This window comes from Callorhinchus milii, unplaced genomic scaffold (assembly GCF_018977255.1).
Source record: "Callorhinchus milii isolate IMCB2004 unplaced genomic scaffold, IMCB_Cmil_1.0 Scaffold5, whole genome shotgun sequence".
Lineage (NCBI taxonomy): Eukaryota > Metazoa > Chordata > Chondrichthyes > Chimaeriformes > Callorhinchidae > Callorhinchus > Callorhinchus milii.
The window spans coordinates 3,245,586-3,263,444 of NW_024704746.1; the positions used below are offsets into that span (position 1 = coordinate 3,245,586).

General features: G+C 50.9%; 2 protein-coding genes across 3 annotated transcripts in view; both read left to right on the top strand.

Annotated features, from left to right (window-relative positions):
- The first annotated feature begins 8,562 nt into the window (after positions 1 to 8,562).
- Positions 8,563 to 9,234, top strand: LOC103189134 (GTP-binding protein Di-Ras2). The gene has a single exon (XM_007909428.2). It carries the CDS (start codon positions 8,595 to 8,597, stop codon positions 9,186 to 9,188), a length of 594 nt encoding a protein of 197 aa, XP_007907619.1. The 5' UTR covers positions 8,563 to 8,594; the 3' UTR covers positions 9,189 to 9,234.
- Positions 9,235 to 15,672: 6,438 nt separating this feature from the next.
- LOC103189133 (guanine nucleotide-binding protein G(I)/G(S)/G(O) subunit gamma-12) overlaps positions 15,673 to 17,859 on the top strand; it is a 55,058-nt gene continuing 52,871 nt past the window's right edge. For both annotated transcript variants that reach the window (XM_007909427.2, XM_042335657.1), the window contains exon 1: positions 15,673 to 15,702. The gene's annotated coding sequence lies outside the window, so the exon portion shown is untranslated. The remainder of the gene's footprint in view (positions 15,703 to 17,859) is intronic.

Here is a 17,859-nt window from a genome sequence, read left to right on the forward strand (position 1 = left end):
TGAGCTTGTGCCGGTGTGTGTGAGCTGGTGGCTTATTGGGTGAAGGTGCGAGTGAGAGGGTGCAGGTGTGAGCTTGGGGGACCCCAGAGTGTGCGTTGGGGTAACTGCTGCTGGAATCTAACCAGTTAAGACCGTATATAGCTTGCCATTGATATCGATGTCTGCCAAGCTTTCCCACTGCTTGTCCAGCTAGGGCCACTCTACCCATTAGGGCTCTTTGGCTTGTAGTGTGTGTGTGAACGAGTGTGTGTACACAGTCCAGATAGGAGGGAAACACTACATTGTTGGAGATGTTAAACCTCACTCCCCCCCACACACACACACACACACACATATCTGTACCCTGTTCAGGTGGATGTTAAAGATCTCCTGCGGCACTAATGGAAAATTGAAGGGAATCCTCTCTTTTTCCGGACGTCTTGGCCAACAATTTCCCCGATAGAATCGTCCTTTCACCTCGGCGCTGTGTGCAAATTTGGCTGCCGTATATGTCCACAAAACACACCACCTCTCCAGATAATAGGCCTTAGTGTGGATTCTGGCTTTGAGACGTCTTGACGACATGAGGCTCTATATCAAATGCGTGGATTATTATTATTTCAGCGCAGGGTGACCTATAAACCTGGCACCGGGGGTTGGTCAGTGCCAGGTGTGTGGGAGCTGACGTCTGTAATCATCGGACCCCATCTCACAAAGGAGCCTTTGTCTCTCCCACATCCCCATCTCTCTCTGTCTGTCTCTTCTCACTCACTCTCACTCTCTATTTTCTCTCTCACTCCTTTTTCTTGTTGTCTCTTTTCTCTCTTTCTCTGTCTTACTTTCCCTGTCTCTCCCTGTGTGAGAGTGTGTCTCTCTCTCCCTTTATCCCAAGTTTGACTGGCACAATTGAGCCCAGAGTCAGTGGATAGGGTTACAATCAATTGGGAGAAGGCTACAAGCACATCAGTGCTCCTGAGCCAGAATCTTTGGATATAGGACTTACTCCCCTACAGCTCCACCCCACTACACACACCACAAGACACACAACACCCCCCACCCAACACACACAACAGCCCCCCCCAACATCCACACAACGCACACACACCACCACCCCAAACAGCCACACGCCCCCAACACACATCCACACATACCCCCAACACCTTCTCCCAACAGATACAAGACACACACACAACACTCCCCCCCCCCCCCCCCATACATACACCTCCAATGCACACTCACACCTCCCAACACACACGTACAAACCCACCCAAAAAACATACGTACACACACAAGCTCACCCCACCGCCCGAATGTGTGACAGTGGTTCAGAATTCTCAACATCTTCACACTCGAGGTAAGAGTTTCTGCAAGTTTATTCCCTGTTAATAAATATCTGCTCACCCCCCCCCCCCCCCCCACACACCCGGCTGTCACCATCTGCCAGGCTCAGGCTTTGAGCAACAGGAGTCTTAAAGCGGCAGCGCCATCGCTTCAATCCTCTCAACTTCTACCCCCCCACTACCTCTCCTGGGTACCAATCAGCAGCTCGTTCTCTTAGGGGTTTGAGCACAGTCGGACTCGGTGGGTCCCGCTCTCGCCTCTTGGTTGTACGTGTAGGAGGTGTGTGTGTGGGCATTTAGCCATTGGTTATACATATGTCTGTGTATACGCTCGCTGTGTGTGTGCACCAGGGGGAGGGGTTGTATATGTGTATAGGCATTTAGCGAGAGTATATACACATCTGTGTTTGTGAGTGAGAGCCTGTATGCACATCATTGCATGTACACAACTGTGTGTGTATGTGTGTTAACCAGCATAAATACATGTGTGTGTGTATGTGAATGTACACACATCTCTGTGTGTGTGTGTTCACTCATTGGATGTGAGCTCAAATTCTCCAACATGGAGTTCCTGACTGCCAGGGTGCGAGTGGGGGTGGCTGAGCCCAGGCTCACACCAACCCTCTGATGTCGGTGATTACGCCTCCACACGGTGCCCCTGGCACTTCCACACATTCCGAAGTTCACAAAAATGCAAACGTCAAATGCAAAGATTGTTATTAGCAAAAGTCTGTGTTATTTTGTGGCAAACAGTGTCATCTAGTGGTGGAGGCCATTTCATGCTCTCTCATGGAGAGAGTATGGCACAGGTTAGAGACACAGTAAAGCTCCCTCTACACTGTATGTCCACACTCCCAGGTCAGGGTTAGAGACACAGTAAAGCTCCCTCTACACTGTCCGCCTACACTCCCAGGTCAGTGATAGCACAGGCGAGAGATTGTATGCTACCAAAATATGGAAATTTCCGTGGGCCTCGAATGGAATCTGCGCTCTCTCCCCGGAGGAACACATCCTGCTTACCTAACTCTGGACAGTACAAGGTGCAGGTTGGAAAGAGCTAGTAACTGCTGGAGTCTTAACCATCTAAAACCACACAGCTTGTCATTGATATCAGTGTCTGGCAAGCTTTCCCACTGCTTGTCCAGCTAGAACCACCCTACCCAGTAGTGCTTTGGCTTCCAGGGTTAACAGGAGCTGAGTGGGACCCAGAGAATGATCTGCCATTCCAAGTTCTGCCGATACGCCAGGCTGAACTGGTTGGTGATCAGCAGTGCCCTGCAATACTGCGAACTCACGTGGCTCAGCAACCGGACTAGATACTGCCACAGAGGGCTGGGGCTCCATTCCGACATTACGGTCCAAAGAACGCCAGTTCAGGCCCAAGGAGACCCTGCGTACCTTCTCCCCACCTACCCCACCCCCCCAAAGAGCGTTGATTAGTTACAGATAGAGAGAGACACGCACCTTGCAAGCGAGAAAGGACCTGGATTCGAACGTTGGGCAAGTTTCCTTACTCCATTACACTCTGTCTACTGTTGAAATATATTGACTATCACCTCAAGATACATTGGTAAATTTCAAACAGCAACCAAAGAAGGTTCCAAAAGATTTGATAGTTAAATGGTTAAAAGTAGCTTTGCTGGACCGGTTGAGGTCAGCTTCTGATTAAACGGCAACAGTCTCAATACCTGCCTATCTCAAGGCTGAGAAGCAAGCAGGCTGCGGAAGGCTGCCCAGAAGTTGTCCGTATCCTTTTCTCTTCACCAGATATTTTCCCATGCGAAAAGAGCCTGCTCAAAGGTCGCTAGCAGCCAGCGAAGGGTGGGGGCTATCTCTGTGACAAGGGGAGATGGAGTTAGAGACCCAATTAAAAAGAAAGATGTCGCTTTGGAACAGTTGGAGTTGTGTAGAGGGTCAGTGCACTTCACAGTGGAATCGATATCGATTCTTCTGTATCTACGTGTATGTACAAGCGGAGGTGGAAGAGCAGCAGGGCGAGTTTGCAAACAGCTCCACTGTCCGGTGTCGGAAGATAGGGTAATATCTTTTCGATTCTGCGTTTCCTAGGTTGACTGAATACCTCTTTGTTAATAAAATTTCATTGCACCAAATTGGATTGACCGGTCATTGATTCGAACCTTGGGGATCGGAAAACACAACCCTAGCAGTGACCAGGAACTCGGTTGTTAGTCGATTGGGGGATTGCTTTTCGGGGGCAATAAGCCATTTAAAAATAATAGTAATTTGGTCACTCAATCCACGAGAGTTTGTGGGACGCTGCTGTGCGCAATCGGCTGCTGCGTTTCGCCCACAAAATATAGTCAATTCAACAACAACAACTTGGATTTATATAGTGCCCTCCACGCCGGACGGCGTCTCAGAGCGCTTCACAGTAATGGATCCCGGGGCTGAGCCGGGGGGAGGGAGGGGGAGGGAGGTGACCAAAGGCGTGGTCGAAAAGGTCTTCAGCAGAGACCTGAAAATGGGAAGGGAGGGAGCGAGACGAAGGGAGTGAGGAAGGCAGTTCCAGAGCCTCGGGGCATCGTGGCTGAAGGCACGGCCACCGAGGGTGGAGCGGAGGACTTGGGGGGACAAGGAGGGGGCCAGACCCGGAGGAACGAAGGCAACGGGTACTGTTGTGAGGAGAGAGGAGGTCAGGGGGTGCAGAGGAGTGGAAGGATTTGAAGACAAGGGTGAGGATCTTGAAGTCGATCCTCTCTGGGACAGGGAGCAGCGCAGTCTGGCCAGGACTGGGAGGAGCGGAGTTTGGTGCGGGTGAGAATGCGGGCGGTAGAGTTTTGGATGATGACTTTACGGTGTATCCTGTGAAGCGCTTTGAGACGTCTCGACAACGTCTAAGGCGCTGTATCAAACGCAACGTTTCCTGTTATCAGTCACCATGCCAACGGCCAGCACCATACCAAGCCAGTCTGGATATCAGCAATCTGCTGGAATGGATGGGTTTCGCTCAATGCCTGGAGTGGATCTTTGTCCAGATTGCAGCGGTTGTGTGAACGCCGCACGGAAAGGGGTTATAAATGTACGGGAAACACGGAACAGAGCTTTATCAAACTTCTCTTTCTTTCCCTGGCGCACGTGGAAACCCATCGCCAAGTGTTCAAACCCGACCGAGGGTCCCACGACTGCGTGTCAGCTGCACACAGGACTTACCCTGGGTCTGGGCACATCATAGACACCGCGTCAATGTGCTGCAGTAATAATAATCCTTGAATTTGATATAGCGCCTTAGCACGTCTTCGAGTCATCTTGAAGCGCTTCACAGAACTCATCGTAAAGTGGAGTGACTGTCAATTCTGTGAGCAATACACAGCAGCCAATTGCACAAAGCAATTTCCCACAGTTGTGGATTTAGTGGCCAATGTTTTTTGAGGGTTTCTTACCCAAAGAAACACCCGGGTTTCCTGCTTACTGCTGGGTAAACAGAGGGTGAAGTAAGGAAACTTGCCTAAGAATTTGTCCTGTCTGAGAATCGAACCTGGGGTCCTCTCGCTTGCGAGGCGAGTGCTCTAACTACTGAGCTGCAGGATTCTACTACAAATGTAAATTTGTATTGTATGGTTTAGGATTAAACGATCTGCCAAGACGTAATAAAGTGGTGGAACAGGCTGGGTGGGCTGGATGGCCTCTTCCTGTTTCTGTTTTCCTATGATTTAAGGAAACATTAAATCACTGGGAGCGAGCGCACGTGTGTGTATGTGTGGTGGGGGGGAACGGAGGTTAATCATTAGAAAAGGGAAAAAAGTATTGATTTTGTTTTACATGAGTGAGTACTAACCTTCCGGTTAGATAACGAGGTTAAACATTCACCCAAACCTCAGAGAAAATAACAGGTTCATTTCCTCATATCCAGGGGCTCTGTGGGTTATTGTCTCACTGAGTGAAGTGAATCACAGGGACATCAGTAAGGATCTTGCGGTTGAGCAATGCTGCCGACGTACAGTCTTCTCCGGGCTTTGTGGACTCGAGAGGGTGGGAGAGCTTTCCGTGGAGCGCAGAGGCGAAGCGGAGAAACGCTCAGTGGGCAACGGCCTGCTTCCCGTCGCTCGATTGACCGGTCCACTGCACCGTTAGCCAGTGGCCAGGTTTTCAGCCATTCTGCCCCCACTCTCTGGAACTCCTGCCCCAAAGTCCCTCTGATTCCCGTTCCCTCTCTCTCTCTCCCTCTTTGAAGGCATGTCTCAAAACTTGTCGGTTTGTTAGAGTTTTCTGTCACCTTTTCCTCTCGGCGATCCCCACCCTCCTCAGCCCCCCACACCCACCCCACCGCCCCCCCCACCTCCGCCCATCCACACTGTGAAGCACTTTGCGACGTCCTCTCGACATGTAAAGAGCCGGGTAGACACACACCGTGTTGTGTTTCACTAAAGTCAAACACATCAAACACCGAGAGCGGATGGTAAGTCTCATTTATAATAATGAATCTGGCATTACCTTTCCCGGGATTCACAATGAAGTGTAGTGACTGTGCGTTTTGCAAGTGATTATTATGTATTTTCACCGTAGGGCAGGTGCAAACCCTCGATTGTCCAGCGCCTCGGGACGTCCTCCCGGCGTGAAAAACGCTGCTTAAATGTAATTTGTTGCTGCTGTGGTATGATAACACAATAACATGTTTCGCCCACAAAACCCACAGTCACTCCTACTTTTACGATATATTCCGTGAAGCGCTTTGAGACGTCTCAACGACCATATCAAATGCAGGATAATTATTCTTATGATAACAAGTGCATTTATGTTTTAATAAATAATCAGAAAGATAAGAAAAGTTTTTTTAATATAAATAATAATATTTATCCATATAAAAATCACTTGTTCGTATTTCTTTTCTTTATACAATCTATTAAAAAAGAAATGATTTGTCAAGGATAAGCACGTAGCGCTGAGCAATGTGCAAAATATCTGCTTCTTTAAGGACTTTAATAGTCCTGTAGCTCAGTGGTTAGAGCACTCGCCTCACGAGCGAGAGACCTGGGTTTGATTCCCGGCAGAGGGCGAAACCTTGGGTAAATTTCCTTACTCCACACGCCTGATAATAAGCCCTCAAGAAAAACAAAGCAAAAAAAAATAATGGTGTGGTCACTGTTTGTGAGACACTGCTGTGCGCAATTGGCTGCTGAGTTTCACCCACAAATATACAGTCAATTTACTTTACAGTATATTCTGTGAAACGCTTTGAGGTGTCCCGAAGGCGTGTAAAGCGCTATATCAAATGCAAGGATTATTATTAATTATTATAAAGCAGGAATCCACTGCGAGTGAGTGAGCCGCTGAATGAATGAATGAATGAATGAATGAATGACTTGAATGAATGAATGAATGGATGGACTGTACCAAACATCCCAAAACATGAATGAAAACCGGGGTGAGGTTGTCCTCCGGCAAACTCAGTCTGGCGTTGTTTTTCTCTTTAAAAAAAAAGAGTTTTTCTTTCTTGGGAATCGAGGAGAACCGAGGATAATAAAATACTCGAACGAAATCCAGAGAAAAAAAAGATTGGTTCATTGAGCAAATCTGTGTGTTAAGAAAGCCGAGAGCATTTTCCAATTGATTTCTCCCACCTTGGCTACAGGAGAATGGACTGTCCGAGAGCTGTTGGCCATAGTATACGCAGGAATTTCTGTTGATTCTTTTAGGAAATAATCTTATCCATATAGCCTTCTCCCCCACCACCCAAGACAAACGCACACCCAGGGGAAAATGTGGAGGTAGGTACTGTGTTACCAGGGGTGCAATGCAATGAGATATCAACTGTTATGTTATCTGTTTATTTTGTGATCTTAAAACTAGGGAAATCCTTCACAATTTTTATGTGTGTGTTTTTAAAAAATATTTTAAAATTCACAATTGGGATTTATGGTATTCATTCCGTACTCCTGGTTGGGGTGGGCTTTCAGCATCATGTCCACAGACTGTGTGATCTCCGGAGATAAAGTAATTTATTGATAGATATTTTATATATAAATATTAATTCTAAGGGAGGGAATCCAGACTCCAGTGTCTGGTGTCTACTTCCTGTATTGGGAAGTGGGAATGAAATGGAATAGAGTGGGAGGAGAGGGAGAGAGAGGTTTGAGGAATCTTGTTAACCTGTGATCTGAGCCTCAAACCAACATTTCCTCCATTTCCAGTTTGGGAAAGGCCGATTTGGGGTTGCAAGGCTCCACATTTTTTGTTTGATGTTTAACGTGGATTTTTAATCATATTAGTAATAATAATCCTTGTATTTGATACAGCACCTTATCACGCTGTTGAGAAGTCTCAAAGCGCAACACAGGATATATGGTAAATTGGAGTGACTGGGTATTTTGTGGTAAGTAGGATGTATTAATTATAAACTTGCTTCCTCTCTCCCCCACCAACAAAAAAAATAGGAGGGAGTAAGAAGAGAAAGGCTGAGTTGAGGCTGTTTGGGATATTGTGTGGGGTTTGGGGCTTGTGTGGCTATGGTCCTCCCTGGGGCATCAGCTGGCTCTGAGCTGAGGCTGCTTGGACAAACAGACCCCGAAATGTGGACCCCCCCCACCCCCTCATTTCCCGTGGGGTAACTGTCCTCCCACACACTTACTCACACATTTTACTTACACACAGACTTACATGCGTAGACGTACGCACACTCACACACATACACTTACACCACATACACATACATATACACACATACATCAGACACACATACATACAGACACACACATACATACACACACGCACATACAGACCGACAGTCACACACACACATACAGATACACACATGAACACACACATACAGACAGATAGATTGACAGTGACATACATACATGCACATGCATACATACACAGATACAGACCGACAGACACATCCATACAAACATATACATACAAGAGACCCAGAAACTGACATGTGCTTTATTTACATTTTGTGTTTCAGCTTCTGCCGGGGAATGTAACCACTGAGTTAACTAATACATTATTTTGAAAAAAATTCTCATTAAAAAAACAATTAAAACAAAAATCTCCTCTTCCCTCCGAACCCCACGCACCCTTCCCCCATAAGAGCATAAGAATTTGCTTGACGAAAGAAAGCTAAGGTCCAACCAGTTTGCTTTCCACCATCCTGGCAACCGCATACACATACCCTTGAAAACTTTCTTCCCCCCCACTAATAAAATAAGTAAGAAATTTAAACAAAAATCTCCTCCCTCCCCTCCCAAGAGAAAACAACAACAAAGTACATTTGTATAGTGCCTTTCACGTCGGGAGGACGTCCCAAGAAACACAATGCCTGAACAAAGCAACGACTACAGAGTGGTTGTGTTTGGAGCGGCTGGAGTTGGCAAAAGCTCTCTGGTGCTCAGGTTTGTTCGAGGAACCTTCAAGGAGACTTACGTGCCCACTGTGGAGGACACCTACAGGCAGGTAATCAGCTGTGACAGGAGCATTTGTACCCTTCAGATCACTGACACCACAGGGAGCCACCAGTTCCCGGCCATGCAGAGACTAGCCATCTCCAGAGGTCACGGTTTCCTCCTAGTTTACTCGGTCACCAGCAGACAATCCCTGCAGGAATTGGAAGCCATCTACGAGCAGATCTGTCACATCAAGGGGGACCTGACCTCAGTGCCCGTCCTCCTGGTGGGCAATAAGAGGGATGAGAGCCAGAGGCAGGTGGACACCAGCGAGGGCCAAGCCTTGGCCACCAAGTGGGAGTGCTCTTTCCTGGAGACCTCGGCAAAGCTCAACTACAATGTGCAGGAAGCCTTCCAGGAGCTGCTGAACATGGAGAGGAGGAGAACGGTCAGTCTGCAGCTCGAGGGGAACAGGCCCAAGCGCAGGACCGAGCCCAGGCTCAAGGGGAAATGTTCACTAATGTGAAATGGAGGGAGAGAGAGCGTTACACAGAGAGTTATAGAGAGACAAAGAGAGAATTACAGAGAGACAGAGAGAGCGTTATACTATAACAGAGATATATATACACATATATATACAGTATATATAGAGAAAGCATTAGTCTAATACAGTTGTATATATATACATATATATATGCAGTATATATATATATAGAGAGAGAGAGTTACAGAGAGTTAGAGAGAGAGAGTTACACAAAAGAAAGTTATAGAGAGAGAGGGACAGAGAGAATTACAGAGAGAAAGAGAGAATTATATAGAGAGAAAGAGAGAGAGAGATAACCCATCACCAGGCAATGTGGGGGTGGGAAAGAGCTCCCACTTAAACACAGATTTATTGGACATATTTTACAAATCAAATTGATGCCGGGGACGTTTTTTTAATTGGAGGGGAGGAGAAGGCTGTGGGGCTGGGTGGGGGGGAGGTGCGGGAAGAAAGCTTTCTTAAATACATTCTGTACTGAATACTGGTTTGTCAGGTCCTGTACGGGACTTCAATTAATGTGATTAATGTAAGTCCCGTTCTGCCTAATGATGTCAAGATGGACTTAAAGGGGCTTCGTTCCACTCCCTTTCCCTCTCCTCCCCAGCCACCCTCACACCCCGCCTTGTGTAAAACTCTGTGAAGCGCTTTGAGACTTCCTCTTGACACATGCTCTATGTATCAAACGCTGGATTTCTTTTACTATAGTTTGACCGCCTTTCCCCCCTGTTTCTAATCAAATCAAACCAATCGCTGCCTATCTCATTCTTGTTCACGGGACCACCATTGCCACAGATTAGCTGCCGGTTTTCTCTGTGACTGCGCTGATCCGTTTCAGTTTGTAACACGCCCGCACCCTTGTTCTGATGTAACAACAACAAACGACATTTTCGCAGCACCTTTCTCGTCGGGAGGACTTCCCAAAGCGCTGGACAGTCAGGGATTTGGACCCGAGCTGGGGGTTGGGATCAGGAAGGGTGGAGGAGGGCAGGGAGGGTGGTGGTGGGGGGATAGGAGGGTGACAGAAGGCGTGGTTCAGGAAGTGCGGAGAAAGGCTTTGAAGGAGGCAAGGGAAGGGGGCGAGGCGGAGGGGCTTTGGGGTGGAGTTCCAGAAGTTGGGGGGCTGAGAGGCTGAAGGTCCGAACGCAGATGGTTGGGCCGACCAGGTGGGGGACATTGAGCAAGCTGGAGCCGGCTTAGCGTAATTTGATGTGAAAGGGGTTGAATAAAAACAGGCTGACATTATAGTACCGTACACATGACCCAACTAATTGAGATCCACACCCACTTTCTTCTATTGTATCAGTCACACAGTCCCTTTGCCCCTGATTAACCAAAGATACGTTTAATTTTTACCTACAAATTACACATTCACTCCGGTTTACAGTAAAATCTTGTGAAGCGCTTTGAGACGTCCTCCCAACTGTGAGGATTTTTATTCGTATTACAGTATTATAATAATGATATTGTTTTGTGTGATTGATTCCCATAAGGAGTTTGTTCAATGCGACTGAAATGAGTTTTAAAGGAATAAATTAAAATGTCATCTGCATGAATTGTAGCTGTGGCTCATCCGTTTATTTTGCACTACGCTGGTTGAGTCGTAAAACCTGTGAAGCGCTTTGAGACACCCTCCTGATGTGAAAGGCGCTGTAACAAACGTAAGGATTATTATTAACAATCTTTACATTTGATACGTTCTTCGGATGAGACATTAAACCGAGGTCACGTCCATCTGTTCTGGTGAATGTTAGAGATCCCATAGCACTATTCGAAAAGAAAAGTGTGTTTTTCTCTCTCCCGATGTCCCGGCCATTCACCAAGTAAAATTGATCGCTCACTCTATGGCTGTTTGTGGGCCACTGCTGTGCCCGTTCAATCAAAGATCACTTGCCTCCATCAGAGAAGGGAGGTTTTCTCCCGGCCGACAATTGCCCCAGATGTACCCGCGTCAAACTGGCTATCGAGATTGTCTGAAAAATCCACGTTTACTGTGGCAGTTCTTCTTAAAACTTGCTTTAAGTCGTATTGATGACTTAGACACCATGAGAAGCCACGGAACATTATTCTTATTAGTAATCTCGGCTTGGTGTTGGGTGTTCTCTGGATGCGTGTTAACCCCACCTTGAGCTGCAGGCTCCCCCCTGCGCCACCCTTTCCCCGGTCTTGTTTCCAAGGGCTCCAGTCCTGGGTTTGTGTCTCAAACCCCGGTTTGATTCATTGTAGAGGCTCCATTCCTGGGTTTGACTCTCACTCCCCCTTTTCTCCTATTCATTAAGATCCGTCTCAAGTTCAAGTTCATCATTGGATTTGGAAATGATCCAAAAAACAGCCCAATCTCTAAACTCAAACACAGTGTCTGAGCTAATCAGCTAATAATTATTTACACGCTTGGTAAATCTGGGTGTCTCTCTAAGCGCTGCCCTCTCCCAGCTTGTATTTGCTGAGACACAAGCCAGCCAGCAGCTGAGTCTCAATCCACCAGGGAAACTGCTCAGTCGCAGGTGCTGCGAGCCTCCGCCAGAGGCTACCATGAAGCACCGCTCTCATCGCCTTTAATGCTGAATCTTTCTCAGACAGACGTGAGCTCCTACACACCCCAGAGCACGCACTCAGACCACACTCACAAAATCCTCCGCCTATTTCTCTTTGACCGCCTGCTTAGCTCCACATTGTTACAGTGATATAATCCATTGAATTATTATTATGCAGCGCCTTTCGTGTTAAGAGAAATAATGATCGTTGCATTTGATAATGTTTCTTTCGCAATGGGAGGGTGACTCGAAGCGCTTCAAAGGGATTTACTGTAAAATATAGCGACTGGCTATTTTGTGGGCAAAACGTGGCGGCCAGTTTGTGCACAGCAATGTCCTGCAAAGTCATGGATGAGTGACCAATTTTATTTTTGTTTGTTGGCCAGGATACGGAGAGAGAGAACCCAGGTCCTCTCACTTGCGAGGCACCTCACTACGGGACTCCACTCCACAGGGGCCGACTCCACAAACAGTCTGAAGCGAATGACAAATTTTATCGGGTGGTGGTGGGGTGGGGGAACAACAGAGGAAGGAGAAACTCCCTGAGAAATCCCCTGCTATTCCTGGGGTGGAGTCCTGTTGTGTATTGGTTATCACGCTCACCTCGCAAGTGAGAGGACCCGGGTTCGATTCCCGGGCAGGACGAAACCTCAGGCAAATTTCCTTACTCCTCTCGCCTGGCAGTACAGTACAAATACAATAAAAAATTACATTTGTATAGCGCCTTTCACATCGGGAGGACGTCCCAAGGCGTCCGGTTGTTAGTCGAATGGGGAATTCCTTTCCGGGTTAATAATCCCTTCAGAAAAAGAATAACGTGGTAATTGATTGTGGGACACTTCTGTGTACAATTGGCTGCCGCATTTTGCCCACAAAATATACTGTCAATTGACTTTACAGTATATGCTGTAAAGCACTTTCGGACATCTGGATGATGTGATAAGGCACTATTTCAGATGCGAGGATTGGTATTAGCAGTAGTATTGTTATTACAATAACACTTGCTTTTGATGCAGTGCCTACAATATACCCGGACACAGGGAAATTCCCATCTGTGGCTGCACATACACTGTATGTGGAACACTCAGTCTGGTTTGAACACTCACACAGACAGACACACACACAGACAGACACACACACAGACAGACACAGACAGACAGAGACACAGACAGACAGAGACAGACAGACAGAGACACAGACAGACAGAGACACACACACACACACACAGACACACACACACTGACAGAGACACAGACAGACAGAGACAGACAAACACTGACAGAGACACACACACACACAGACACACACACACTGACAGAGACACACACAGACAGACACACACAGACACACACATAGACACACATAGACCAGACAGACACAGACACACACAGACAGAGACACAGACAGACACCCACACCCACACACACCCACACAGACAGACACAGAGACACAGAGACACCCACACAGACCCACACCCACACAGACAGACACACACACACCCACACAGACAGACACAGAGACACAGACAGACGCACTGACAGACCCGGAGCCGAGTCCTCCGGAGGACTGGCTGCTATCCCGGCATTCCCAGCGCGGGGAGGTGACAGGTCAGGGCTGGCGGGTGACGGTTGGTGAGGGAGGCGGGAAGCGGCGGCTGAGGCCCCGGGAGGCGGCGGCGGCGATTAACAGCGACAGGTAAGCGGCGGAGAGAGGGGGGGGAGAGAGACCCGGCCCCGGGGGTGTGGGGGGAGAGAGAGACCCGGCCCCGGGGGTGTGGGGGGAGAGGGGGGTGGGGGGAGGACCCGGCCCCGGGGGTGTGGGGGGAGAGACCCGGCCCCGGGGGTGTGGGGGGAGACCCGGCCCCGGGGTGTGGGGGGAGAGACCCGGCCCCGGGGGTGTGGGGGGGGGAGACCCGGCCCCGGGGGTGTGGGGGGGAGAGACCCGGCCCGGGGGTGTGGGGGGAGAGACCCGGCCCCGGGGGTGTGGGGGAGAGAGAGACCCGGCCCGGGGGTGTGGGGGGGAGAGAGACCCGGCCCCGGGGGTGTGGGGGGAGAGACCCGGCCCCGGGGGTGTGGGGGGAGAGAGAGACCCGGCCCCGGGGGTGTGGGGGGGAGAGAGAGACCCGGCCCCGGGGGTGTGGGGGGAGAGACCCGGCCCCGGGGGTGTGGGGGGGAGAGAGACCCGGCCCCGGGGGGTGGGGAGAGAGAGACCCGGCCCGGGGGTGTGGGGGGAGAGAGACCCGGCCCCGGGGGTGTGGGGGGGAGACCCGGCCCGGGGGTGTGGGGGAGAGACCCGGCCCCGGGGGTGTGGGGGGAGAGAGACCCGGCCCGGGGGTGTGGGGGAGAGACCCGGCCCCGGGGTGTGGGGGGAGAGAGAGACCCGGCCCCGGGGGTGTGGGGGGAGAGAGAGACCCGGCCCGGGGGTGTGGGGGAGAGACCCGGCCCCGGGGGTGTGGGGGGAGAGAGAGACCCGGCCCCGGGGGTGTGGGGGAGAGACCCGGCCCCGGGGGTGTGGGGGGAGAGACCCGGCCCCGGGGTGTGGGGGGAGACCGGCCCGGGGGGGGGGGAGAGAGACCGGCCCCGGGGGTGTGGGGGGAGAGAGACCCGGCCCCGGGGGTGTGGGGAGAGAGAGAGACCCGGCCCCGGGGTGTGGGGGGGAGAGACCCGGCCCGGGGGTGGGGGGGAGACCGGCCCGGGGGTGGGGGGGAGAGAGACCCGGCCCCGGGGGTGTGGGGGGAGACCCGGCCCGGGGGTGTGGGGGGAGAGACCCGGCCCCGGGGGGGGGAGAGACCCGGCCCCGGGGGGGGGGGGGAGAGACCCGGCCCCGGGGGTGTGGGGGGGAGAGACCCGGCCCCGGGGGTGGGGGGAGACCCGGCCCCGGGGTGTGGGGGGAGAAGAGACCGGCCCCGGGGTGTGGGGGGAGAGAGAGACCCGGCCCGGGGTGTGGGGGGAGACCCGGCCCCGGGGGTGTGGGGGGGAGAGAGAGACCCGGCCCCGGGGGGTGGGGGGGGGAGAGAGACCCGGCCCCGGGGGTGGGGGGAGACCCGGCCCCGGGGGTGTGGGGGGAGAGAGAGACCCGGCCCCGGGGGTGTGGGGAGAGACCCGGCCCGGGGGTGTGGGGGAGAGACCCGGCCCCGGGGGTGTGGGGGGAGAGAGACCCGGCCCCGGGGTGTGGGGAGAGACCCGGCCCCGGGGGTGTGGGGGAGACCCGGCCCCGGGGGTGTGGGGGGAGAGAGAGACCCGGCCCCGGGGGGTGGGGGAGGAGGGGACCGGCCCCGGGGTGTGGGGGGGGAGACCGGCCCCGGGGGTGTGGGGGGAGAGACCGGCCCGGGGTGTGGGGGGGAGACCGGCCCCGGGGGTGTGGGGAGAGACCCGGCCCCGGGGGTGTGGGGGGGGAGAGACCCGGCCCGGGGGTGTGGGGGGGAGACCCGGCCCCGGGGGTGTGGGGGGGAGAGACCCGGCCCGGGGGTGTGGGGGGGGAGGAGACCCGGCCCCGGGGGTGTGGGGGGAGAGAGAGACCCGGCCCCGGGGGTGTGGGGGGGGGAGACCCGGCCCGGGGGTGGGGGGGGGGGGGGGGGAGAGACCCGGCCCCGGGGGTGTGGGGGAGAGAGAGACCCGGCCCGGGGGTGTGGGGGGGAGAGACCCGGCCCCGGGGGGTGGGGAGAGAGAGACCCGGCCCGGGGGTGGGGGGGGAGAGACCCGGCCCCGGGGGTGTGTGGGGAGAGAGAGACCCGGCCCCGGGGGTGTGGGGGAGAGAGGGAGAACTCGAGAGTATTTGGTATTTTTAAAATGACCCCAAAATTCGTTTAAGATTTTACTGGAAGTAGATTTACTAAATAGAAAATCCAGAAAAAAAAATGATCTTAAATTGTTAAATCATTTTAATCTGATGGCTGTAGGTCCAAACCCCTGACTGTCCAGCGCCTCGGGACGTCCTCCCGACGTGAAAAAGACACTGCACTAAATGTAAGTATTATTATTATTATCATTATTGTTGTTATTATTATCAGGTCCTACAAAGATTGTGAGCCGCAGTAAAACTGATAACTCAACGCTTCGAGGTTAAAGGACTCAGTGACAATAACAACAACAACAACGACAACAGTAAAATGACACGCGTCCCGGCGCCTTTCACGTCGGGAGGACGTCCCAAGGCGCCGGGCGATCGGCGTTTCGGACCCGAGCTGGGGGTGGGGTTTCGGGACCGGGGAGGGAGGAGGAGGCGGCGGGCTGGGAGGGTGACCGAAGGTGCGGTTGAAGCAGAGGGTCTTGAGGCAGGTCTTAAAGGAGGCGAGGGAGGGGCGAGGCGGAGGGACTGCGGGATGGAGTTCCAGAGGATTGACAAGTTGCCAGAAGTGGCCACTTAGGCATATGTATAAATACGTGAAATGCAAGGATTATTATTATACATAAGTGCGGCCGGGATATTGATAGCACGATGACCTACGTCAGGGTGGTTCAACTTGTAGCCCGTGGGCCACATCCAGCACCAGGGGATGATTTCATCCAGTGCGTGAATACAGTCTTTGTACAGCACTGTGTGTCCGGAGCCCAGACTTAGTCAGACCCAGCGGGAAAGAGTGGCGCAAGGCGCCGGTTAGCAGCAGAACCTGTCCATCGTTTCAGTAACAGGAGACAGAGAGAGATACAGAGACACATGCAGACAGACATTTGAAGGATCACTACAGACTTTGGTGATCAAATTGAGCGCCTTTTTATTTTGTAATATTTTTGTGGGATGGCATGTGCTAGGTTTCAGCCCAAACTGCTACAGTTCGGTGAGAGAATAGCCTTCATATTTCGGGTATGTTTGGCGTGCCCAGTATTGATGTTTAGTCTGCTGCATTAAGTCAGTGTGTGCACATAGCTCTGTAATGACGGGTCTCAGCGCCCAACATTTTATGAATAGTTTTGAAAATGAATGGAAGAATTTTTTTTCCATAAAGTACTAACTGAATTCTGCACAAATTCTGGCAATATCTCACAAACGAGTTGCTGGACCTGTTTAAAAGGAAGATTCATTCTCGGGATTTCTGATTTACAAAACAAACCTATCGAAAAAATTGTATTGAACTCCGGCATTGGTCCTTTTTTAAACCAAACAAATAGTTCTGGTTAAATCACTCAATCCACGACAATTTGTGGGGCACTGCAATTGGCTGCTGTGTTTCTCCCAGAAAATAAAGAATCACTCCACTTTACAATATATTTTGTGAAGCTCTTTGAGACATCTCAACTGTATTGACTGTTTTGCGGGCAAAATGTGGCAGCCAGTAATATCCCACAAACAGCCGTGGAGTGAGTGACCAATTTTATTTTGGTTGTTGGCCAGAGAGAGAAACTCTTTTCGAATCACGTCGTGGGATTTTTTTTCGAATTACGTGGGATTTTTAACGTCCACCTAAAAAGGCAGATAGGGCCTCGGCTTAACGTCTCATCTGAAAAACAGGATTTCCAGTACTTTAAATTTGTCAGGAATGCAGAAGTGAAATTTGGACTATACAATAATCCTTTCATTTTAATATAGCGCCTTATAATGTCATCAAGACATCTCAAAGCACTTCACAGAATATACTATAAAGTGAATTGACTTATGTTTTGTAGGCGAAATACGTCAACCAATATCCCACAGTCATTGATTGAGTGACCACATTTTTTTAAAAAGAGATTATTACCCCTGGAAAAGCTTAAAAATCTTAGCAAATATTAGAAAAGCAATGTTGACAGCTGCATAGTTCTCCAGTCTTTTCATGTAGACATACTTGCGAAAAACACGATTGTTTGAATGAGGTGAATTATGAAAATGAACATATAAATGCCACAAACAACAGTTACACTGTTTGTTAGAAGGGTCACGGCAGAGGCAGGAACCATAATATTTTGATAAGGTGGGTGTGAAACCATTGGAGAGTCATTCAGTTTATTTGATCAAACCTGGGCTTGTCTAAATAACCAGCAAGGGACTCCACATGTGGGGGTGGAAGTGAGTGGGGTCTTGCTGGGACTGAGTTGGCACTGAGCTGATAGACTTGGCAATGGAATTGATTTGATCCTTTTCTGGCTGCTGTGGTCTGATATATGAGCCAGGCAGGTCCACAGTCCTCCAGGGCACTGTTGATGTTG

Excerpts from the sequence above, each read along its gene's own strand:
- LOC103189134 (XM_007909428.2), top strand. The coding sequence starts at position 8,595 with ATGCCTGAACAAAGCAACGACTACAGAGTGGTTGTGTTTGGAGCGGCT.